Below are 25,600 nucleotides of genomic sequence, written 5' to 3'. Positions count from 1 at the left end.
AAGAGTTCCCCTTCAATTAAACAAGTTTTTATGTAAAGTCTGATCCCCTTATTTCAACGGCATGGTCCAATAAGCATTTAGAACCGGCCCATCTGAACCTCAGACCAGCAGAACATCAGGAGGAGGGTACTGCTGTCAGTAAGACGTTCTCCAGAGTCACTGCCAGATCTACGTAGCGGGTCAGTTTGCTGCTGAATCCTTGGGTCCTCAGGAAGTCCCGCCTGCCGCTGTCAATCAGAACTTTGCAGAGACGACCCAGCTGCTCCCGCTCAGCTGCTGTCCAAAACCTGCAGAACCACAGACTCATCACTGTCAATAAATCTTTGGATTAATCCAAGAAATCTGTTGTCTTTAGCAGATGTTTCCATCGATCAGAACTGGACCTGCTTACTTATCACACGTTCTACTAGGAATCTTGTTTCAGGTTTTTTTTTTTCTGATTCAGGAACAAATATGTCCAGAAAAGGTTCTGGATTTCTGTCCCTCATCTAAAAAAAATCCAAATCTACAGATCTATAGAACATAGAATAAGCCTTTCTTTCTGGTCTTGTTGATGGTTCTGTCTCACAGAGCATAACATCTCAAAGTTCAGCTCCTCAGAACAGCCGATCAATGAAAGGTTCATATCACAGAAAGTCTGGATATTTAAATCCGGTGAGAACCGGTTCTGGGCTCCTGGTGGTTCTCTGTGCGGTTCTGGTCAGGCGGGTTAGCTGGACTATCAAGCCCGGTAAAACCATGATCATTAAACCAAACGTTGGGACTTTTGGTAGCGTGGACTGGTACTGCTGGAAGATATAACCAGCATGAAGGGACCTAAATTGGCCGCAATGATTCGACATCCTAACGCCCCAAACAGCAGTCTGGAGGAGTATAGCCTCTGTCAGCGGGTTGGTGCAGAACCTCCACACCACATGGCCCAAAATAATTATCATCTGGTCTTCACTAAGGTGTGATAGCTGATTTATTACACATAGGTTGACCGTTGGAGCCCAGTCTACTGACTCAACGTTACCAAAAGGGCTCAGACAGCCTAAGAACCTGATCCAGTCTATATTAGGGCAGAGTAAAGGCTTTCAATAGTAAGCCTTTACTCTGCTAGAACAACTGGAGCAGCCGTAAACACTAAACACACTTTTTTCCACAATCGGCAAAGCAGTGGATGCTCTGTGAAGTCACGTGAAAGCAACTTATTTAGGGGCTGCTTCCTTTAAAGAGCCCATTTGCATCACATCTTTCAGTTCACCAATCCTCAAAATCCTCTGAGGTTGGACCACTGATCGCTATTTATTCACTGGACTGCCGATTGCACAAGAAAAGAAAAGCCACTTGCCACCATCTTGGTACTCCCCACTCCCACTGAGACGCGCAGTAAAAAAGCCTACCTATGTAGCATTGGCTGTGGGAAGAAGTTTCACAGGTACTTTCATAGTCAGTGGATGTGCTAACCAAGAAAATCCTTATATACGCCGATGTATCCTGTAGTATAGTATGTAGCGTAACATTAGTGTGGCAATATATTGACATCGTGTCTAACGTTAGAAAATAGAAATTAGAGTAAATAGAAAGTAATTTACTGTGAAATGTCACTGTAGTAGATCTTTATTAAGCAGATGACTGTCGTTTTTGAAGTGTTTGTTGCATCCCTCATTTGAAAAAGTTATGTAATATATTGTATGTTTTTTTTTAGGGGAAAAAACAACTCGAACATTTGACCCATATATATAAATAAATCTCATGTGTCATGTGCAGAAATATTTTGCATGTCACATTGATTAAAAAAACATTTTTTGTAATTACCATAACAATTGAATCAATACATTTACATAATCAATTTAGCGCTTTTGGCACATCTGTATTATTAAGCTCCATTAACACATTAATTTATTGTGTATAATATGGATTTTTTATTACCGGTACATTTAGAGACTTTCTTTGACTTCATAATGACTGTGCAATGTGATGTTCCCCTTTTTTTTGTATTTTTATTACAAAGTAATCTACTGATGCTGTGAAACAGCAGGTGTGTCCAAGTGATAAATTTATCTTTCTTTTAAAAATCTTAAGTCCCCTGAAAGTGAGAACATCATCGTTGTTCAATGCTGTAGCGCACATACTGTTTACATATTGTGTAACTAGGGAGTACCAATATGGCGGCTGTTGGCTTCACTTCAACTTCATTCTACCAACGGGCAATCAGTTTTAACTACTATAACTACGGAGACGTGCTCAAACATTTACCCGCTCGCTGTTTGCTCCTCCTCTGCTGCTTCGTGTTCCTCCTCCTCTCCCCTCTGATTGGTTGGATCATCTGAAGGGCAGTTCTGATTGGCCGGTCTGATCCCACATGTGGCCCAGCTGGACATCCGGCAGAAGGCAGAGAACTCCTCGGGTCCGAGTCCTCTCTCTAGGAAAAAGTTCTGACCCACGTAGTGACGCCACTCACATCGATGGTGGCAGCACAGCGCCACCGCCAGGCCCAGCACCGGACCCAGACTGGTACCAGGCCCCGAATGTGAGGTAGGTGGGTCCGACTCCGCGTCATCCTCTGTTCTGGGCCCTTTCAGACGTTTTGGAGGAGGTTCAGGATCCTCACCGTTTCTGGGTTTTTCCAATAAGCACCGGAGAGCCAGATCTGGAACCGAACAGAACCAGAACCTTAATGGAAGAACTGAGACGGTGCTGCAGTTGCCAATCAGTCTGTAGGGTTCTCACCTGTCGCTGCTCCACAGAGATGCTTCCCAACTCCAACCAATGGGAGCTCCTTCTTCCTCAGCAGAGGAACTTTACCTGAAAACAAGAGTCGGATCAGATTGTATCCTTCACACCAATTAAAGATCCACATGTTGGGTTCTTACTCAGATCCAAGTGCTGAATATCCACCTGCAGCCTCTCAAATGGCACGCCCTCATCCTGATTCTTCCCATCCACCTGGAAAAGATAAATCCCACAGCTCAGTTCAGAGGGGAGAAGGATATGATCCGGATTTGGCTCCTCATAGACCCAGTCCTCTGCGGTTCTGCTCTTTGAAAAGTTCCATGTTGAGCAATTCAGAATCAAACCACCAGCCCTATAACCGAGCCACAGTTCTAATGGTTTCAAAGTTCTGTCTGGTGTTAAAAGCTTTAATACAGGATAGCTAAAACCCGACAGACCCTGAACATGAAACCTCTGGAAATGTCTGAGCTGATCTTGGTGTCTGAGGGCCTGATCCCTAAAAAAACAGATCTTCTGAAGTTTTACCTTGAACCGGGTGCTGGACCGCTCCACCAGCAGCAGCTGAAGATCCTCACAGGACCCTGGATCCTTGGCAGTGTTCTGGTCTGGACAGGGTTCTGGGTTCTTCAGGGCCCTGTGAATCCAGTGGGACAATTTTCCTCGACCCGCTCCGAACTCCACGAAGCAGCGCCCCCTTCTGAGTAGCCCCAGTTCCTGCAGGTGACCTAAGATAGAGGCCTGAACACAAGGGTAGGGTCAGACAGGTAGAGCAGTCCAGGCTCCGCCTCCTCACCTGTTAAGGAAGCTGACTGCAGGTGAATCACAGTTTCTGACTTTAATGTTTAATGTATTTCACTGATCAGAGGTAATGTTAAGTCAGGTTTAGATCTCAGTTCAGGTTTTGGTCCAGATTTATAACAATTCTAACAGAGAAGGGGGGGGGGGTAACATTGTAAAGCGTGATGAATTGGTGGGCTTTTTAGCTGTTCATCTGACCTGCAGTCAGTGTTTGTCCTCACCTGCTGCTTCAGGTGTTTGTGGGCGGAGTCTCCGTTCTTTGGGTTAACAAGTTCTTCCTGGAGGATGGGATGGGACAGGGTTCTCTCCTCCACATCACTCTGCAGACCTGCAGCAACAAAAACACAAAACTAGGTTTGAAATCTGACCAATCAGAAGCTGGACGCACTTTTTCCTCTGAAGGTCTTCACCTTCAGTGTTCTAGGATTCTGACTGGTCGCCAGATTATACCTAAACCTGCACAGGTGTAAGAACCAGATGAAGAGGTGGTTACCTAGGTAACAATGAACTCAGAGGAGCAGAGACTCACCTTCAACAGCTTTCTTTAGTTTTTCCACCAGAGACTCCAACGCTGCTCTGCTGAGCTCAGATAGAGTCACCTGACACACAGGTCATCATCATCACCACTGTCATCATCATCCTCATCTTCATCATGTCTGGAGGCAGGCAGGGTTCTTACCTGTGGAAGCTTCTGGTCTCCATCAGCCTGACCTGCATTGATGTTCTCCACATAATAAACCTGCAAAACAACAACACTCAATAGGGAGGGAAGAAGGAAGGGATGGATGGATGGATGGATGGATGGATGGATGGATGGATGGATGGATGGATGGATGGATGGATGGATGGATGGATGGATGGGCAGAATATACTTTCCTGCAGCCTTTGCTAACAAATAGACACATATATTTAAACATCTGTGCTTTCTAGATAATAGGTATAGTGGATAAAATCCTTTCAGTTATAAGTTCTGGAGCGCAAATATTTTCCATTGTCATTACTGACCTACTTGTACCAATAATCAATCTGCATAAAATTGATGTTTACAAGTACTAATAAATTGATTATTTAATATGTTTTTATTCAAATAGTTATTGAAGACTCCTAGATGAGTTTCACATCATTTTCTCTTTACCCCATATAACACAAAATCGAGTTCTGAAAAGAGCATTAATTCTGTATTTATCATATTTAATGTTACTATATTGATGTGCAAAATTAACCACTGTGTTTTTGTTGTCAAGAAATTATGAAAACATGAAAAAAGTAAGTAATACATTAAATTTTTTATTCAATATTCCAACTGAGAGTATTACAGCTGCCACCATCTGTATTAAAGCCCCCTGCCCCCGCATCTAGCTTCGCCCCTGATGGATGGATGGATGGATGGATGGAGATGTCTGTGTCTCACCGGTTTGGGTCTGTCTCTAGAGTTGCATTTCTTTAGGTGTTTCTCCAGCTTGTCTTCAGCCACGGTGCTGAAACAAGAACAGTTATTGGTAACTGATCCGGAGCGGTCCGCAGCACCAGCTGGCTGATCAGTAAACACTCACTGTTTTGGGTCAAGAGGACACGCGATCCTCCTGCTCCCAGCGCTCCCCTCCTCCTAGAACAGTAAAAACATCCTGATCAGGAACATCGATCCTCCATCCACAGCTTCACCGGTGGGGGCGGGGCTGCTGTGGCCTTACCATGGTCGCGTGCTCCCCGCAGAAGCGTTTCCCTCTCCCGGTCACCATCTTACAGAAACGGTTCTTTTTCTGGACGAAGAAGTTGCATGTGCCGGACTGGGGCGCCGCCATATTGGTCACGCTGAGGCGTTCAGGGGCTCGATGGGCTGTAGGAAAAGAGAGTTCTATCTGGCGCACCTAGGCAAAACGTCTGAAACACGTGATCATATTATTGCGCAGTAAAGTTTTGCGCAGCTTCCCCATTAGTACTCTGTAATTAAGGACCTTCACATTAAAACTGTTTTCTAAATCCGCATATCGTGTAGACTTTACTTCTAGATTGTGGAACTGGGGTAATAAAAAGATATTATTATGTCGTAGATATGAACATATGTCCCAAGTCTCTAGTTTTTGTGAAAATTTAGTTGCTTAAGTTTTTAACACGCTAAGTTTAAAAACAATTACTCTACTGTCTAACTTTGGCTTCTTGTTGAGCTCATTGAGATATAATCTGTGCTGCTGCCATCCACACCCTTGTTTATAGATGTTGGAGATCTGCCTTTTTTCCAGTGTAGTCCTGTTTCTCTGACTGTGACTAACTGGATGTGCTCTATTCATGCTCTGACATGGGAGCTGGCTCACAGCTCGTTTCCTTGGCTGTGTGTTTCCTGGGCCGCCTCCAACAGCTGCTTTTTGTATCTCTGCTTCTGTCCCCTTGAACCCTAGTCGGCCTCAGCAGATGGCCGCTCACACCGAGCCTGGTTCTGCTGGAGGTTTCTTCCTGTTAAAAGGGAGTTTTTCCTCTCCACTGTCGCTACAAGCATGCTTAGCATGAGGGATTGCCTTTGAGTCAATGAGTTGATACATTCAACTGGTTTTCCTTAGATAGAAAACTTTGAATCAATTTGACTGTCTTACCTGGTGAAGTGTAAAGTGCCTTAAGTTGACATGTGTTGTGAACTGGCGCTATATAAATAAACTGAGTTGAATTGAAATTAAAGCGGAAATGCTTTCCAGTGAGAAAAAAATGGTCATACATATTTTACACTGAATTACATACAGTAACAGGTATATCTATGTCATTCAATCCTGCTGCAAAAAGATTGAAAGATATTTGTCTGTCTTTCTGCATAAAGTCATTAGTGAAAAACTATTTTTACATAAAGTGTTTGATAACTGGGTCTAAACATTTGTCGGTTTTTCAAACTTTATTTTTTTTAAATAAAGCAGTACAAAGTGATAAAATACAAAACAAGACACGCCAGGAGGCTCCATGTATTCAAAGACAGGATTCCAGAATCCTAAATTACACAAAGACATTGAAGAGATCACGTAAATCAAGAGTTTTAATAGCTTATGCAAAAGTGAACCCTTTAATAGTCTTAATATATTGATTGGCTTTATTTTCAGAATTGGAGGAAACGTTTTTGTTTATTGTAACAGTATTTGTTAATATTAGAGGTGGGCGAATCAATCCTTGGATTGATACTAACGCTGGTATTGATATTGAACAATATTTGTTTAACAAGATCAATACTTTTTATTCTCTCCCACACGCACTAACTGCAGCAGATTCACCAGTCTTTAAACATGTTATCTAAGTGGGCTAACATTAACTAATCCTTTATTTTTCCCACAATGGGGACACATATAGAATTAAAGCAACAAGCAAGTGGACAAAATACAAACAAGATTACACAGAGATTGAAAAATATAAGAGGTGGATTAGGAAAATAAAAAATATATTATTAAATTATTAATATTTTATTATTCAATTGTAACAATGAAATAAAAAACACAAAAACACTGAAAGGTCAGCAGCTCCATGATCCATCAAGTTTAAATGTAAAAAGTATCGTATCGATATCAACCCTGTATTTACTTGGTATTGTATCGATATGTTATTTGAATAAATACATGACATTAATCACATAACATCATTTACCTTTGCAGAATAAAACTTGATGAAGCCAAACAACATGTATTCATAGCAAAGAGAAATAGGTGGTTCAATGAAATCAGTATTTAAGGAGCAACACTTTCCAATTTTTTTTTTTTTTTTTAGAAAAAAGCTCGAACCACATAAAATATTTAGGGAGTCCTTCCCAAAAAGAAGCAGGTTATATAGTTTATACATTTTCATTAACTTTTTTTTTCTGATTTTGATGATCTGCGTCTCCTTCAACCCATCTGTCCTTTGATTGGACAGCGCTTCAGTTTCCCTTTCTCTGATTGGCTACCAAGAACCCTGCTCTTCCCGCCCCTACCGTTAGCTTCTTTGGCGGAGCTGAGCGTGCGCGTGCGGAATGACGTAGCCATCCAGAAGTCTGTGCGATGGCGGCGCAGTTGGGCGGCGGTCCCGGTTCGTCTCGGCCCGCAGCGGCTGCGGATCACTCGGTGCTTGTGGTCGTTGGGGCGCTGCAGCCCAGCGGGCTGCTGGAGCTGGTACTGCGGCAAATAGAATCAGGTGAGCCGGTCCCGCTGGACTGAAGAACCGAACCGTAGGGCGGGAAGTCTATCGCCCTTTCAAAATAAAAGCATGCGACTTCTGGTGGTCCTGCGCGGATACCCGGATGAATTCGGCTTGGTTTTATTAAACAAATCTAAGTTAGGTTAGAAGCAAAGTGAATTAAATACTTGACATATTTTAAAGCACCGAAGGAGGACTTTTGGGGCTCAGACTGAATGCTATCCATGTTAGCATGCTGGCTTCCTGTACTATATGTTAGCCTCTCAGGGTGATAAACAGATAAAGACTGCTTCATTTCCAGCAGTGCTTTACAAGTAGAGGAATTAGCTTCGGTGCTACACACATAAACTAACTGCTGACATGATAAAAAAGTGCATGTATCACGTGGACTAAACTAATTCAAGTTGAGCAGAAATAATTAGAGACAAATGACCCACAGTTTTGAAGACAATTAACAAAAAAGTGTTTTGGTAAAATGGATCTAATCCGGATCAAGCTGAACCACATCAGAGCAGCTGGACTCTCAGCTGTCCATCAGGTTGTTCTGACTGGACCTGTAGAGTCTAAAACAAGCAGGTATCCAGGATATTTTGGGTTGTGGTTCTGTACAGGTTACCTTTAGATCATTTTACTACTGAACCCTTCATGATCACTGTGATTCCAAGCTTCTCTGCAGAACCTAAGTTCTGTTGCCCCTGAACAGAAAGAGGAAGTCCTGTTTCTACACACCACCTTCCTGTTTGTGCAGGAAACGACTTATTGGTCAGAGATTGGAAGAAGCAGCGATGGCTCACTCCGTGCAAACGGTTCTGGTCAGGCTTTAAGGGACGAGTTCTGTTGATGATTTCAAGCTGTTTGGCTTTGCCTACCTTCCCAAGGCATGTTTCTGTCGCTCCACACCTGTTCGGGATTGTTCTGTTATCTCTAGTGTCAAAGGTCACTTCTTGTCAGATGAGGAAATCTTCCTCGTGCTGAGATGATGTCACCGTCCGAGTTTCTGGTTTCGCTGATCACTTTAGGGAAGGAGCGACAGCTGAACCACAGAGTGGGAGGCTGATTGTGCTGCTGATCTTAGATCTGTCTCTGGGTCCAGAAGCTCTCCTGTCCTTCTGACCAAAACCACAGCTGAGAGGATGTCGTGCCTCACAAGTGAGCCTAAAAAAATGAACCCTGCGACACCATGTTTTACTTACAGCTCAAGATGCATTGAAAAGAAAATCCAGGAAAAATCTCAGTGATGATGAGGAGATTATCAGCAAATTCAGACTGACCAGAGAGAATCCAGGAGGAACCATGTTCTGCTGGTACCGGTTTTAGTTCTCACTCTTTAGGGCTTCCTTGGAAGCAAATCATATTAGAGGAAGCCAGCTGACAGCTCAGGTCATTCACAGCCATCCCCATGCCAGCTCTATGGGATGTTTAAACTTCATCTATAGAATCCAGCTACACAGTGGCTGAGCAGATACCATAAAAGAAGCAGGTTTCTATAATTGTTTTCACCAGTTGTTAAATCCAACATCTGGATTTAACAAGGATCACAGCCATTACCACGGTTGCTTAGACATGTTAATTCAGTTTTACACATCAGTTTTTTTTTGTTGTTGGTTTCCGGCTGCAGCAAATTTGGAGTTTTCTACATATCCACACCTTTAAGTGTGAAAGAATCGCTTTATTTATGCATGAGGTGCCAGAGGGGAGGAATAGTGTGTTTATAATGATGATGATCAGAGGATGTTTCTTTTTCAGGTGTGCGCTGTTGGCAGGTGGATCTGGAGGTTCCGGTTCTGGATCAGCAGCTGAAGCTCTTTGTGTCGAGACATTCGGCTTTTCTATCTGAAGATGTTCGAGGTGAGAAGCGAAACGGAGCGACAGCTCCTACTGGAGAGGATATATCAATAGAAACATCTAGAAATCTTATTATTTGAGCCATCCATATCACTTCTATGAAAATGTGATGTAAATAAAGATTAAAATAGAATATTAGGAATGGACAAAACCACGATGAGACTAACAGGTTTTGTCCACAGGGCTCATTCCTGAGTTAAACATGCCTTCATGAAGAATAACTGAGCAATTAAAGACCCAATATTATCCATAATTGACATTCTGTGTATGAGCTCCCCAAATGAAAGCAAACCCTTCACCCTTCTCTGCCTTTCTCCACCTATTAACTGATGTCTTCCCAAAATGTCTGTTTGAAAAGCATTCCCTTAAAGATGTCATGTGGGGGAAACAACTCTTCCCCCTCCTATCTGAGCCCGCCGTCTAGCAGGCACCATCTCTACTCACTGACAAAGATCTTCCCGACAGACGGCTACTATGTTTTTTTTTTTTTTATCCCTTCATAGGAGCCTGATATGTAACAAAAATATCAGGCTTGTTACAAGTGTCTCATAATGTCATGACATGCCAGACTTTAATATAGAAAATATGTAAACTTTAAAATTGAAATATTCAAAGGAAATGGAGAGAAAGTTTTCATGACAATACAAGGAAACATTTACATCTTATTTGAATAGATATTAGCAGGAAGTAGATGGAGATATAGACAGAAATATTCAAAGAAGATCTCTGCCTTTTCATCTGGGTCTTCATCCAAATAAACAGTGACCAGAAAATATTTATTCTGGATACAATTTAGGGATTAAGATAAAGAAAGTTTTGCATCGCCTCCACCAGTGCAGGAGACGGTGTGAGCTGAAAGAAGTTAACTTAAAGCTAGACAAGCATTTTTCACACTTGGCAGAAGGTGTTGATCAATCACATATTGAGTGACCATCGGAGTTGAGCGCCGATGGTTCGCAGACAGGGAACTAAGCGTGAGCAAAGATGGATTTCTGCCTGAGAACAGCTGAGACTTGTGTGCGCATCAGACGAGTATTGAATGAGCGTGTGTGAGATTTAAACATTGCACATCTGTCTCAACAAGCTCTCAGATCGGTAACTAAGCTGAGGTTAGTGGCACAAAAAAGCAGACAGAGCTGCGTACCGCCCCTAAATCTTACTGTTCTGGCTTACTTTCACCCGTGGTTATAAATCTTTAAAGGTCCTCTAAATCCTTAAACACTTTGTAAAAGTCATATGTATCCTGAAGCCTGTTTATGAGATTCACAAATGAAAAGTAACCTCAGAATCTGCTCTGTTGGGGCTGTCAGGATCTGGATGGACGGTGTTAAAGGCCCCCGGTCCGTTCTATTTTTAATAGCTGAACCAGCTGAAGTGGTGATGTAAGGTGACCTTATCGTCGCTGATCAGAACCAGCTGTGTGTGGGTCTGCTATTATGAGACTCGGATGTTGTGAGAACTTTCCTGAAGGTGACCTTAGAAAGCCTGGGGTCAACTGGTCCATCAGATGGACCTTACTCTAGATCCAGTCCCCGTGTGCCTGCAGAACCTGCAGAATATCTGAGTTGTCTGTGGTGGGCTAATTCCTCCTCAGAGACGTGTTGATCTGGGTGGTTCTAGTCACACACAATTCTGGTTGTCCTCAGTTAGTCATAAACACGGTCAGCTGAGACGCTGCTGAAGCGCCTGCAGAAACATCAGGCGGGTTCCCACCACAGTCCTGGTTCCGGGTCAGTCTTGTTTTCCCTTTTTTTCACCGGTAGAAATGTTAAAACTGTACCTGACTGCGCTTCTTTCTAACTAGGACCCAGTTCTACTGCATGACCCGGTTCGTCTAAGTGGCTTGAGTTTATTACGGGTCTTTTATGATCTGAAATCTGATAAATGAGTTCAGTGTTGAATCTGATGTGCTCAGACCACAGGTCCAAACTCAGACGAGCATAAGGGCAGCTAAACTGTTCTGTCACGGCTATCAGCTGACAGAAAAGGAGCAGAACCATTTCCACATTCTTTCTATCATCTTGCTCAAAACTGTAGAAATTTAACCTCCACGGGGTCAGTGAATGCATCATGATGTTGGGCAGAGATGGGCGGAGACTAAGGCAGAAGGGCAGATAGTCCGGTTTGATAAATAGACTGGTTCTGATCAAAATTAGCCTCTGGGGTTGCGGTTCCAGCGAGTGCTGTTGGTCTGAAGCTGGTACCCGCCACCATCTTTGAGCTCAGTTCTGGCGCTGACTCATGAAATGAGTTTGAGACTGGCTTCCCTGGGCTCTGTATAAAAGTTCTGTTTGGTTCTGCAGGTCAGCGGACTCTGCAGCACAGTGGAGAGGTTCTGGATACTCGGGTTGTGGTGAACCCGGCCCACAGCTTTGTCTGCTCAGAGGTGAGAACCTGAGACTTCCTCCTTCCTGTGTGTGTGTGTGTGTGTGTGTGTGTGTGTGTGTGTGTGTGTGTGGCCATGTTTTTGTTATCTTGTGTGAACCATTTTCCAGGAATATGCTACATTTTGGGGACTTTTAGGTATTTGTGGGGACGAACAACTGGTCCTCATAAGGGAAAGGTTATCTTCTTGGTGTGGGGGTTAGGTTAAGGACTAAGGTGTGAATTGAGTTTCGGTAAGGGTCTGGGTTAGGTCATAGAAATGAGTGGGAAATGAATGGAAGTCAATGGAAAGTCCACACAAGTATAGTGTTACACAACACGTGTGTGTGTGTGTGTGTGAAGGTTTCTTGGTTCCTCTGTGTTATAATCTGCAGAAAAAAACAGATTCAGACTGATCTGTCACAGCCCATGTGTTTATTGGTTCCCTTAGCAACCAGACCAGCTCCTCCCAAGCATAAAAGTTTAGTTTGTAGATTTTAGAGTTAATTTGATGATAGTTTTCTTCTCTCCACTCTTCTTTCATTGTTGGACAGTAAAGGACGTCACTATTCTATCTTTTTTATTTTTCACCGTCTCGGATCAGGTCCAGCGGCTGGTCTGCAGCCCGTCTCGGCACAAGCTGCTGGTTCTGGCCGGTCAGTGTGTGGAGAACAGCGGAGACCTCGTCCTGCAGCAGGGCTGCTTCTCCTTCAGGGACTTTGTGCAGATATTTGCTGATGAGGAGGTGAGATAATGCTTTAGGTTCTGATGGTCCGACTAGCTAAAGGTCCAATCCAGATCAGCTTTTATTACACCTGGTTCCTGTCTGTTCAGATCCTGTAACTTTTCTGGTGCCGCAGGTTGGGGAGCTGCTAAGTTCTGCTGACCCAGTTCAGAAGGCCAGTCTCACCCTCAGCTGTCCCGTTCTTGGGCTGTGGAAGGAATCAGAGCTGCAGAAACAGAACCTGCAGGACTTCATAAGCATCCGGATCAACCCGGGCCCCGTTCTGCCAGAGATGGAGGGTCTGCAGGAGTTCACAGAGTACCTCTCTGAGTCACTGGAGCCCGACTCGCCCTTCAACCTGCTGGAGCCGCCCAGCACTGTGGGCTTCCTGAAGCTGTCCAGACCCTGCTGCTACGTCTTCCCAGGCGGGCGAGGAGACTCCGCCTTCTTCGCCGTCAACGGTTTCAATGTCCTGGTAAACGGTGGCTCGGATCCCCGGTCCTGCTACTGGAAGCTGGTCCGACACCTGGACAGGATTGACTCAGTGCTCCTGACCCACATTGGCGTTGATAACCTGCCAGGCCTAAACAGCCTGCTGCTGAGGAAGGTGGCCGAGCAGAACCAAGAGGCTGCCGGAGCTGACCCCGGAGAGGACAGGATGAAGAACCTCATTTCTCCAGAGATCGGCGTGGTTTTCTTCAACGCTCCTGACAGACTAAAGACCATCAAGCCGGATCCCAGCCTACTGCAGGGCTGTGACCAGGCATCGGTCACTTTGCTAAACTTGCAGAAGCTGTCAATAAGACCTGAACCTTTAAGCAGGCTCAATGGACCCACCATAGAACCACTGATCTTGTTTCAAAAGATGGGGGTGGGCCGTCTGGAGCTGTACATCCTAAATCCAGTCAGAGGCTGTAAGGACCTGGAAGCTTTGCTGCAGCTTTGGCCAAATGGCAGCACCAGCACAAAGAGCCCAAGTCTTCCGCTAACGTGCCTAGTTTCCATCTGTGCCTTGTTGGTTTGGCATCCATCCAGCCCCCAGGAGAGGATTATCAGAGTTCTCTTCCCCGGATGCACTCCTCAGACCAAAATCCTGGACGGTCTTGAAAAACTCTCACATGTGGATTTCCTCAAACAGCCGTCTGTGAGTCTGGAGGAGTTGGAAGCACCCAAAACCCAGAAACCTCTAAAGCGTGAAGAGAGTCGAGAAAGTCTCAAGTTCCCGTCCAAAGACCATAAACCAAACAGTGCCTTACAGAAAGACAAACCTGCACGGGTCGAAGTACGAAAACCAGAATTGAAGATGAAGAGTAAAGCAGCAGGCGAATCCGCCCCTAAAAATGTAGAAGAAAAGGGCAAAGTGAAGGAGGCCGACATGAAACCAAAGCAGGCAAAGACTTCTGAGAAACCTAATCCAAAGAAAGACGCGCCAAAGGAGGACAAGAAGGAAGGGAAGAAGAAGGACGAGAAGTTGACTGCTCATTCTGTGAAGAAGGAAGATCTCACAGAGAGGAAGAAGGAAGTTGCGAAGAAGGACACAAGTCTGAAGGCTAAGAAAGAAGCTAAAAATGAACCAAAAAAAGACAGTAAGAAGGACGGTAAACCCGAGGAGAAGAAACCAGTAAAATTGCCGGTTAAAGAAGTGAAGAAAACTCCTGGAATCCCTTCAACTGGAGCTACAGACCAAAAGAAAGGTTCAGGGAAAACTGGAAATATAAAGAAGGACGGAATGCTTCCCAAGAAAGACCCGCTAAACAAGGAAACAAAAGGAAAGGTGGGATCCAAGGAAATCCAGAAGGAGGCCAAAAGCTCAAAGACTTCAACGCCTGAGGATGTGACCGGGGAGCTCAGCAGGCTTTGTCTGGAAGATGCCAACGGAAACAGGGGTCCGGATAAGGAGACTACAGGGACGTCTGAGGGAACATCAACCAGTGGGGACCAAACCTCCACAGCAGAGAGTCCAGAGAAGTTCCGCTCTGTGGAGGCGGACCAACATTTAGTCAAAACTTCTTCACCTCTTGCCAAAACACCCAAAGGTGAGCTCAGTGTTAACTTTGACCTCACCCCAGCAACATTCCTGGTGCCTGAGGGTTCCCCTAGAATCCAGGCTGAGGAGAAAACTCTGGAGCTGGTTTCTCCTGCGGACTCTGCTCCAAACAGCGCTGGACACACCCCCTTCCATCAGTCTCCTGAAGACAACACCAGAGGCTTTGGAGAGGACAGCAGCCTTGAGGCGAGAGGCTCCAGTCTGGGCTTTGAGGACTACCACCAGGGGGGCTCATGCAGAACTTCAGATAACAGCTCCATGCGTGAAGGACTGGAAAACTCCACATCATCTCAGGATAAATATTCCAGCCTTCTCAGTCCTGTCATGGACATGATACCAGACTCCTCCCCTACCATGACCTCAATGCCAGCTGAGGTCGGCTCCCCCTTCTCCACTGAGGTTGATTATTCACTTTCAGTCTCTTCAGAGAGAGTTCCATCCGCCAAAATCTGTACAAACGAGCACATAGTCGACTCAGACGGCAGCAGCGGCCCACTTCCTTCCATCAGGTCTAACCAGAATGGATGTGGATCCAGGGAGAACATTCATGAGATGTCAGAGCTTACCTTGGATGTTCCTCATGATGTTGACTTGTGCCTGGTGTCCCCCTGTGAGTTCCAGCATCCGAGAACCGCAGAGAACCATCAACATCAGATGAACCCCGGTGCCTCACTAGATCTGTCTGAAAACGATCCTTCCCAAAACCGAGACAGCAGTGAAACCTCAACCTATAGTCAGGTCACGCCACCAACGTCAGTTAGTGACTCCCTGCCAACTGCCACAGACTCTGACATCCCTCCCAGCACTGAGGACTGCCCCTCTATCACCGCAGACCTGGACTCTGATGAAGACTCCAGCACGTTCCTCCCTGGTCAGCCACACGATCATTCCAGTCAGCACTGCATCAGCAGGCATGACCCGCCACCAGCTCCGGTTAAAGACCTGCCCCCACTGCCATTCCAGAGAGGGGCCTGCATGACAGACCCAGAGGCTGACAAAGGCCCGAAGACCCTCCCTGCCAAGAAGAAACCGCTGCAGAGAACTGCATCAGGGAGCAGCTCTGTCCAGAGCACCAGGTCCAAAGCTAGTTCCAGCGGGTCCATGAAAACCAGTCTGGAGACCAAACCATCAGCACGAAATTCGCTTGGTGGATCCAAGGTTGGACCTGCAAGACCACAATCATCAGGTAGGCCAATTGAAAGCTAGTTCATAGTTTCAGTTAGGTCCAGATAATTAAAGTCGTGGGGAAATGGTCGTTCCAACCGTTTCATTTTCGAATTCTCCCGAGTGGTGCCCAAGTGAATAAAGTGAATGTGATTGGTCGTTTATCCAGAGGGCGGGATTGTTGTGGCGGAAGGTTCGCAAGCAAGTTTGATTATGGGCGGTTTCTCCGCATTATCGTTTCCAACCAGATAGCAACCTAGTGCAAGTAGGTTCCCAATGGGAAATTACCTTTGGACCCTGGCCTCGCAATGCTGCCAGTTCTGTTAGCTCTACGCCTGCTGAAGACACAGACGTCCATCCCCGTGAACACTGGGACGGAACTCGGTGGGAAACTAATAAAGAATAAATGATTCTTATCTCCTATTTCAAGCGTTGCGTATATTAGCTGAGACATATGAATCAAGATGGGCCAAAAAAAATTTGACCATTGATATACGATTGGTTAATTTAGGTGTACAAGCTGACGTATAATTAACTGGCCTGCATAAGATAACGAAATAAAAAAACAAGATCTTAAAGGAATAGTACACCCAAAACATGATTAGCCTTCATTTTCTACTCACCCCCATGCTGAACAACACTGTGGACTACTTTTTTGATATCTCAAATGCATCTGGAGATCTGGGAGGCTTCTTGCTGTCTGCTGACATTCAAATAATGGAGGTCTATGGTGACCGAGACAGAAAGGTCCATAAAAGTCCACAAAAAACGTGTCAATATTCCTCCATACTGCTCGTCCAATGTATTCTAAGTGTCCTGAGTGGGTAGCATCCAGAATTTACTCGAAACGAAGTCATTTAGAATGTTTTTAGAGCATAAACAGTAGTGTATAGGATTTCCTGAAAGCGCGCACATGCACGATCCCGACGCTACGGAAGCCGGCAGACCAAACCAGCACATTCAGCTCGGCAAAGAACTCATGCTCTTCCTCAACACTGAAGTCCTCAGACATTTTTCTTTCGTTGTTTCTTTCTTTGCACAGGTAAACGGCACATTTCTTCTTCTACACTTGCATTATTGGCAGAGCAGACGCTGAATGCGCACTTTCATCTGGTTTGGTCTGCCGGCTTCCGTAGCGTCCTGAACGCGCTGGCGCGCGCTTTCAGGAAATCCTATACACTACTGTTTATGCTCTAAAAACATTCTAAATGACTTCGTTTCGAGTAAATTCTGGATGCTACCCACTCAGGAAACTTGGAATACATTGGACGAGCAGTATGGAGGAATATTGACACGTTTTTTGTGGACTTTTATGGACCTTTCTGACTCGGTCTCCATAGACCTCCATTATTTGAATGTCAGCAGACAGCAAGAAGCCTCCCAGATCTCCAGATGCATTTGAGATATCAAAAAAGTACTCCAGAGTGTTGTTCAGCATGGGGGTGAGTAGAAAATGAAGGCTAATCATGTTTTGGGTGTACTATTCCTTTAAGACAGGATTTTTTTTTAAATAGAAATGTTCTCAATTTTGGGACAATACCCTGTGATAAAGAGTACATTTATATTCATGTTTAAGCCAGAATGATTTGACATTTAAATATGATTTCCCTATGACTTTAAATGTTTTCAGTTAGATTTTCTGATCCTGTGCCCTTATTCACAAAGAATCCTAAGAGAAAAGTATGAAGTTGTAAGATCTGGCTCATTAGCACTGGTGGTGATAAGTTGAGCCATGGTGGGGTTAATTTAGTCTCAGGATTATTTGCTAATATAGGCCCTCACCATTTCACCTCAGTTTAGTTAGATGGGGCCAATTCTCAACACATCATCTCAAGGTACTGTACAGAGATGATTTAATCAAAGCACACATAATCTACTTTAAAGCACTCCTGGTTGAGCCAACCTGATTTTATTTGATGGCTGATAAACAGGCTTTTTTTTTTTATTGCAATCATCTGAATCAGGTGTGCCAAACCAGGGAAACATTTAAAACAATCAGGGTTGTATTCCTCAAACATACCTGTTAACAGTTTCAATTTCATCGGCTTTTTTAAATTTAGTCTTAGTCTTAGTCACAATGACAAAAATCAATTTTATTCTTAGTCAAAATTTTTATCATTTTTGTTATTTTAGTCATTTTAGTCTGTAAATAATAGAACTTCTCCACACACTGCTTTTTTAACATATATCACACTGTTCAGAATAAAACTTCACCACACACTGCTTCTCTTTTTTTCTATTTTATTTATATAACACAGTGCAGAATAGAACTTCACACGCTGATTCTCTTTTTAACATATATATCACACTGTACACATTGAGCCTTTTGTTGGCTTGTTTCATCAAATCCACAAAGTCTTCATCCTCAATGGTCCTTGCAGGCAGGCCAGAACAACCAATCCACTTTGCCATTGAGTTCTCCAGAGCTTTCTGCTCTTTCGCGTCAGGGGTGAGGGTGCATCTCTGCAACAGACTTCCCTTCCTTCCCCAACCTCTGATTTGGCTGTGGTGTCACTGTGTCAGGTATCTGGTTGGGAGGAAGAAATTTAAGCAATTAATATCCAGTGTATCAGTAGAACATCATTCTTCTATGACAGAGAGACAGACAGATACAGGCACAGGAAGGCACACACTCTCACACAGCCACATGCATGCGCGCCTGCGCACACACATATACATTCACATGCATGCACCCGTGCGTGCACACACACACCCGTTCATTACCATATCCATATATCAGCTGTTGGCTCCTCAGATGTCGCTTAAGATTCGCTGTGTTCTGCCATCTTGAAGCCGCAGACTTGTTGGTGGCGTCCTTCCTGCATTGTTTTCCTTCGCGTTGTAAACGAAATGGCTCCATACATCCAATGTCCATTCATCCATGGAGCGTGAAATTTTCTGGTCTTAGGCCCCGTCCACACAAAATCAAAACGAACACGAAACGCTTATATTTTCCAGAACGTTTGTCGTAAAGACGGAGACGTAAAATAAATGTGATCGTCCACACGAATGCATGAAAACGCTGCAAAATGTATGCCAGGCCTGTAAGTGGCGCTGTGGTGCCAAAGCAAAAATAGACAACGAAATGTTGGGCATGCGCACTGATATTTATACATGGTTGCCCTGCGGGTCTATTTTCGTGGTTCAGTCAAATTCAGATGCTGAACTATGTCGTCGATATTGCTCTGTTCTTCCTGGAGATATTCCAGAAGAAGAAGATTCTGTTGTAAGCCCGACAGCAGGGTGAGTTGCATGAGCAGCAACCATTCAACACAGTGCGGTGCCATTGTTGTTGTGATACTGTGTCGCGCATGCGTGTTTAGAGGCGACGCTATGACGCATGCGTGTAAGAAAAAAAATGCAGTTAGAGCTTAAAGATGGAAACGCGAAAACGGTGTTTCAAAATCTTCCCACTCTGAAGGCTGAATAAAAAAAAGATCGTTTACAGACCCCCGGAACGCCGGCTTCATGTGGATGAGAGGCTGGTTTGGTGAAAAATTTGTGCGTTTAGGGCAGGGTTTGGCTTCGTGTGGACGGGGCCTTAGTCTCGTTGACGAAAATCATTTTTTATTTTCGTCATAATTTTTTTCTCTGGAAACAATTTTTGTTCGTTATTGTCTCGTCATTGACACGGGAAAAAGGGGCGTTGACGAAATATTTTCATCATCGTCATGGTTGACGAAATTAACACTGCCTGTTAACTAAGCTGGTTCCTTGGAAATAACCTAATATAACCAGTTATTATCATGTCCAGGTTCCAGGTCGGCTACTACTCCTGGTTCTGAAAGTCCGGTGGTTTATGTGGACCTAGCCTATCTTCCATCTGGCGCTGCGTCCTCCACCGTCGACCAGGATTTGTTTAGACGCCTGCGTTCTTCTTATTATATCATTAGTGGAGATGATCCGGTGAAGGAGGAGATGATGAGGAGCATCTTGGATGGTCTGCTGGAGGGGAAGAGCAGCTGGCCCAGCATTCCGGTGGGTGCCACTACCCTTGACTATCTCACAGCCATGCCCTTCATATAACCTGCCCTCTGTTTGGTCTGTTTCCAGGTGACCCTCATTCCAACCTTTGATTCAATGGTGATGCACGAGTGGTACCAGGAGACGCACGAACGTCAGCGAGAGCTCAATCTGACCGTGTTGGGTAGCAACAGTACTGTCGCCATGCAGGATGAGACGTTTCCCGCTTGTAAGGTGGAGTTTTAAACTCAGGTTCCACCCACCTGTCTTTCAACCTCGCAGCAGAATGTACCTGCTATACTGTAAGCGAGCATGCTCAGAAAGAAATGTATACTCCATGTTTTTCTTACCTGTGTGACATCATGGTCCTTTCCCAGCTGCTGGATTAGCACCTTCAGTACAAAAAATAAAACAGGTTTGAGCAGAACTTTCTTCTCACCTCGTTAAAGCAGGTTGAGCTTATGTTTTCTTTTTTTTAAAGAGTCAGACCAGAACCTCTAGCTCACCTCGTTAATGTTTGTTAAATTCAATAAAAATTAGCTGGATTAGAACTTAAACTGGGTTATCTAAATGGAATTGAATGAAATGTTCTCTCAGACGAGGATATCTGGATAAATTAAAGTCAAAGGTTATCGGAAATATTCAGAGTTATGAGGAAATTCTGTCATTTGTTCACACTTGATGCCAAATGTCAGTCAGAACAAGGTCCAGACTATAAAGACAGGAGTGTGTTTGCTGCGGATGTTTTGAGCAAAGTCATTAGAGTCCATGATGGCATTAAAGGCTGCATTCAAGCTATCAGTTTCAGTATGAATGTTAAGGTCCCCCACTATTATGGCTGTCAGTATTTAACACTAAATCAGTTTGGAAGTCTGAAAACTGAGAGTAAGGATCTGGTGTACGATGCTAAACAAAAAATAGAGGTTTATTTTCATGCCTAACAAATCTGGGTTTAGGATTAAGAAAGTTCAATTGGCTTTGGATTAATCGGTTAGTCAGACTGAAAGATGGTTGCTACCCCTTCCCCAGTACTTCTGGGAAAGTAAAAAGTTAAATTACTAGAAGTTCACTCAATTATACTAATGCAATCCTCTTGCTGCAGCCAGGTTTCTGTGAGACAAAATAAATTATTCTGATTATCACAAATCAATTTATTGTCTAAATCTTTGAGAGCAGTCTTATGTTAAAAAAAAATAATTATAATTTCATTATATTGTTTGCTCTTTTTAAGTCATACTTATTTAGTTTTTTTTTTTTTTTTTTTGCAATTTACTCCATTTAGATTATTTTCTAATCTGTTAGTTTCTGGCTATGAGCTAGACAGTCGCTGAGAGGGTTAATGGGTGGGTAACGACAGGAAAGCTGCATATAGATGTATTCAACTACAACTCTGCTTCCTAGTCTGGACCCTGAGCTACCAGTTCTGGAGGACAAATACATTTGGCCGGATTCCTAGAAGGAAGAGCTGCGGGATGAATGCTGATCAAGATTTTCCCTAAGAAGTTTGCTAAGAGCAGGGGAGAGGATCAGACAGAGAGGCACCAAAAGAGACAGAGCTTAGAGCCATAATAGTGCTGAAAATAACACTAAGCAAGCACGATTAAATATGCTCAAGTACTTTGTGAAACTCGGGGTTCACAAATTTGATGATTTGAACCCGAAAAACAAGAACTTGCAGAATGTTTGTGTTCATATAACCGAGAAATTCAAAAAAGCGAGGATAATTAAATTACAGACAAATTTTGGAGATAAATATTCACACCGATCCTGAATTTTTAGCTGCAATTTTGATAATCTACAGGGTATTGTTTGTGGTTTTAGATTCCTCCATATTTTGGCTGATTTTATTTCTAATTCCATTTTGGATCAGCTGGCTCTGAAGAAAAATTAAAAAGTTCAAACCCCTGATAATTTAACTAAACATACAGATTTCAATGAAAATAACTGTGTTAACTGTTCACAAACTGGACTGATGTTAGGAAGAAAGTGCTGAAAGGATCTAATCATGTACTATCAATGGGTCAGCAGGGGGCGATTGTGTTTTAGCCAGACCAGATATTTCCTGACAGATTCCCATTCATATTTTGAAATTCTGAAAATTGTTAGTGAACACACGAGAGGCCATTTCTTATTTACATCCTGGTTCTGTCTGACTCAGTAGATCACTGTTGTTTTATCTGTATATCCAATTGGATCCTCCAAGGTTCTGGTGTCCATATTAACTGCTCATCTTTCAGGTCTCATGATTTTTAGTTCCTGTTCCACCTGAAGGTCCTGATCCAGCAGGTGGCGCCTCTTCCACCTGAACTGACCTCAGAACGTTCTGTCTCCCCACACTCCCTCGTACTGTAGCAGTTGCAACAATGCCTGCATCTGCTATAGCAGTTGCAGGCATTGTTGGGGTACTTCAAAGCTGTAGGAGGGTAGTTGGTAGATCAGTATTCCTGTAGCTGTTATATTTTATTTGTTTGTTGTTTTTTTTTAATCTGACTGAATCCGACTGTGTCCCACGTTTCAGATTATTTATTTAATTTAATGTAATATCACAAAGTGTCCTTTAGGGCGGCGACTGTTCTTAAAGCTGCAGGCTGTTTTCGTCCTCCACTCATCCTGAAGGTCTGTTAGAAAACAGACGAGACACTTCTGTCATGCTCCTATCAGAACCTGCTAATGAGGTTCTGACGATTTGCTTTTTACCTGCCCTCCCCCCCAGTCAGTGTCTGTCCTAAAACACTAGGGGTGACCTTTCAGAATAAAAGTAGCTGTTGAACAGAGTCTGTGTCTTGGCTTTTATTGTGATTTGCATAATCTGGAGTTCCCCGGTCTAGAGGTGCAGAACCGGATCAGATGAAGACCCCTAGAGACCTTACCTGTTCAGGTGAGTCACTTTTCTGCTAAAGGATTTGACAATAGTTTCTCCTGATTTGCCAGGCAGGAAGTAATTATTTACTGATAATGTAAAATAGTCTGAGAGGTCTACATGGCCCATACCTGTCAGGATCTCTGAAACCCTCCTGGTTCTTATAGAACAGGAGATAGAATCTCTTCCATTGCTGTATCTCCGCATCCACCATGAAGGACTGTGCCAGTTGGCTGTTCCTGGTTTTAAGAAGGATTTTTAACACCTCACTGGAGACACTGCATGTGCCAGCCTGCTTTAAAGCCTCCACCTTCATACCTGAAAACAAATGACTCCAAACCCGTCACTCTGTCCTCTATCATAATGCGTTCCTATGAATGTCTTATAGAGAGGCGTTTCTGGATCCCCGTTCAGCCAACAGGTCTATGGTTGATGAACAACACCCTGCAGTGCCTGGACTCCCCAGTACCTTGCATCATGACCCTGTTGGTGGACTACAGCTCTGCTTTCAATACCAATTCATATTAGTTTATCTATCGCCAACTCACAACAAGTTGTAGATGTTAAGGTTTCCAACCACAAAACCTTGAGGAATCCCAGATCTGTGTATCCTAATAAGTTATAGGTCATGGATGTGACGGTAACTGGACTGAAAGCAGCAGGTTTATTCCAGATGTTCCTGTCTAAGATGATCACCACAGCTGGATCAACAGCAGCTGATAAGAGAATTAAGTCTGAAGGTGCAAACTAGGAGTGATGAGATAAAAAAATCTATTTGGCAACATATCGTAAGTTTCATCAGCCCGATATATCGATCGTTCCCGCAGGTCCTTAAACAGACTTAAAAGGCATTGAATTTTCTCATAAATTCAAGGCCTTAATTGGTATTAAAATGTTTCAAATCTGTCTTTCATAGGTCTTGAAATAGGATTTTATTTTTGTAATCCATATCAAACATTAAAATAATTGACATTATTTTTCTTACATTTACCGAACCGCTTGCTTTAACCATTACTGGTTCCATCCCGATAGCGGAACCAATAAAAACAATTTTGTGGCCAGACCTTGGGGTTATGTGCCACTAACTTTTTATCTGGACAAAATGGAGAAGTTTAAATTCAATGCAAAAAAGGGGCTATCCATCTATGAGTTTCCTGCATGGCTAAAACCATTACCAGGGAATGTAGATGAAGCACGATGGGAATCAAGGCAGTGGAGACATGCGTGCAAAGCATGAAACTTAAAGCATTTCTCCGTTCTGTTCCTACCTTGTCTCTGCAAGCCTCCACAGCATCTCTCACATCAACAACAGGGTCAGTAGAACCAAATCTCCGGATAATGTTTGGTGGTATGAAGACGATGAAAGTAGGAGGATTAAGTAGGGAACAAAAAAATGTTAGTGATTTCAGTTCAGTAGATGCTGTTTTAAAGCATTTACATCTAATAACTGTTTACCAATATAGACATGCTGGACATCATTGGAAAGCTTAGATTCTCCACAATATGGACACAGTGAGAAGCAAAGCACAATTAACACAGATATAGCAGCATCTCAAAATGTAAACATGACAAAGCAGCCACAACAAACGTCTTTATTGTCTTTATTACTACTGTTCAAAAAAGACCTATTATTTTTGAGGATAAAAAAATAAATACATTTTTGAGTCATGTTTGAACTGATGCAGCTTGGGCTCATTTATATATTCAGAAACTGGAAGTTATTAGCTTTCAAATAATGTAGTACACATGTAATTTTGGCTTACAGTTCCTAAGTTATTTGCTATTACATTTGGATATGCAAATCTGTTATTTGTGTCTTTTTAGCTTTCTTCTTATATGGAAAGTTTTTAAAAATTTGAAACATCTACTGGACCAGAAAGTAATGGATTATGTTAAAATAAACATTTTGGGTAAATTTCTCGCTACCAGATTTTTCTTGTGTTTATTGTAAAGTTGGTCTAAAATTTTTATTTTAAGTGGCATTACAAATTTTTAAAAGTCTTGAACTTAACTTGCCTTATGCTGTAGGAACCCTGATCAGTTTAAAAAATACAAAAACATTCTACCTTAAACAATGAGGCGATGAGGGAAAATGGGCTACCTCTGCACATGGCTATCAAAATAACTGAATAATCAATATCTTCTGATGAGCATATACAGCACTTGCTTTTTTATCTGAACATTTTGTTTTGATAGCTGGTTAAAATATCGCAATATAAAGTGATACTTCAATATCAAGATAATAACTGAAGATTATCCTTTAGCTTCTTGTTTGTTCTTCCTGGTTTATTTTCACTGGTCAAAACAGCAACAGGTGGTTCTGGAGATCCAAATGAATCAGTTGAGGCCGAATAAAAGGCTGATAACAGCTGATGTGAAGCAAACCATCGGGACATTTAACCTTTGTCTCCAGAGAAGGTTGGTGCTCAGAATGAAAAGGGGAAAAACTAAAAGTGAAATAAAGAAGCAGGTCTGGTTTATTAGTTTACTATCTGATAAATCACTACGAAATCAAATCATTTAGCAGAGGAACACTTTGTGTTAAGATCTAGAACTGGTCTGAGTCCTGATCAGCGGGAGTTAGAACCAACAGCTGGTTCTCCTTGCCTAAAACCTGTTTGATGTACAACCAGCAGTTTATCCTTCACAGGTGCTCATCCTCCACCAATAACTCAGATATGAACAATCTGTGAGGGAAAACTAAATAAAGGTTCTACACTAAAAAAGTGTAACATGTTCATTTAAACTAATGACTGTCACTGTAAACTGGATAAAATTATTGAATTGATTGTGTAACTCATTCTTTTTGGATTTTGAGACGTCAAGTTTGATTTAACCTGAACTAAATACATGTACAAAGGACCCAAAACAAAGTTTACGATTTCTCTCAATATGTATATATTTATTCATGACCTGCATGTATTTTATTTTTTTTTGTTTGAGTCACATGTGAATTGCGCTTTGCACGCTGCAGTCA

General features: G+C 43.1%; 2 protein-coding genes across 2 annotated transcripts; one reads left to right on the top strand and one right to left on the bottom strand.

Annotated features, from left to right (window-relative positions):
• Window positions 1-83: 83 nt before the first annotated feature.
• Window positions 84-5,574, bottom strand: trmt13 (tRNA methyltransferase 13 homolog (S. cerevisiae)). The gene is made up of 11 exons (XM_015399022.1): window positions 5,208-5,574; window positions 5,070-5,122; window positions 4,928-4,994; window positions 4,196-4,255; window positions 4,046-4,115; window positions 3,738-3,844; window positions 3,244-3,456; window positions 2,859-2,931; window positions 2,716-2,790; window positions 2,242-2,635; window positions 84-287 (listed from the first exon to the last, which is right to left on the bottom strand). Exons 1-11 carry the CDS (start codon window positions 5,316-5,318, stop codon window positions 116-118), a joined length of 1,395 nt encoding a protein of 464 aa, XP_015254508.1. The 5' UTR covers window positions 5,319-5,574; the 3' UTR covers window positions 84-115.
• A 1,886-nt stretch (window positions 5,575-7,460) lies between these two features.
• Window positions 7,461-22,530, top strand: map1s (microtubule associated protein 1S). The gene is made up of 7 exons (XM_015399020.1): window positions 7,461-7,653; window positions 9,403-9,504; window positions 11,805-11,887; window positions 12,470-12,610; window positions 12,726-15,822; window positions 19,555-19,778; window positions 19,854-22,530. Exons 1-7 carry the CDS (start codon window positions 7,521-7,523, stop codon window positions 20,007-20,009), a joined length of 3,936 nt encoding a protein of 1,311 aa, XP_015254506.1. The 5' UTR covers window positions 7,461-7,520; the 3' UTR covers window positions 20,010-22,530.
• The last annotated feature ends 3,070 nt before the right edge of the window (window positions 22,531-25,600 follow it).

Source organism: Cyprinodon variegatus, unplaced genomic scaffold, assembly GCF_000732505.1.
Source record: "Cyprinodon variegatus isolate N-32 unplaced genomic scaffold, C_variegatus-1.0 Scaffold980, whole genome shotgun sequence".
Classification (NCBI taxonomy): domain Eukaryota; kingdom Metazoa; phylum Chordata; class Actinopteri; order Cyprinodontiformes; family Cyprinodontidae; genus Cyprinodon; species Cyprinodon variegatus.
The sequence above is the reverse complement of the archived record's forward strand: the minus strand, read 5'-3'. Positions and strand labels throughout refer to the sequence as shown.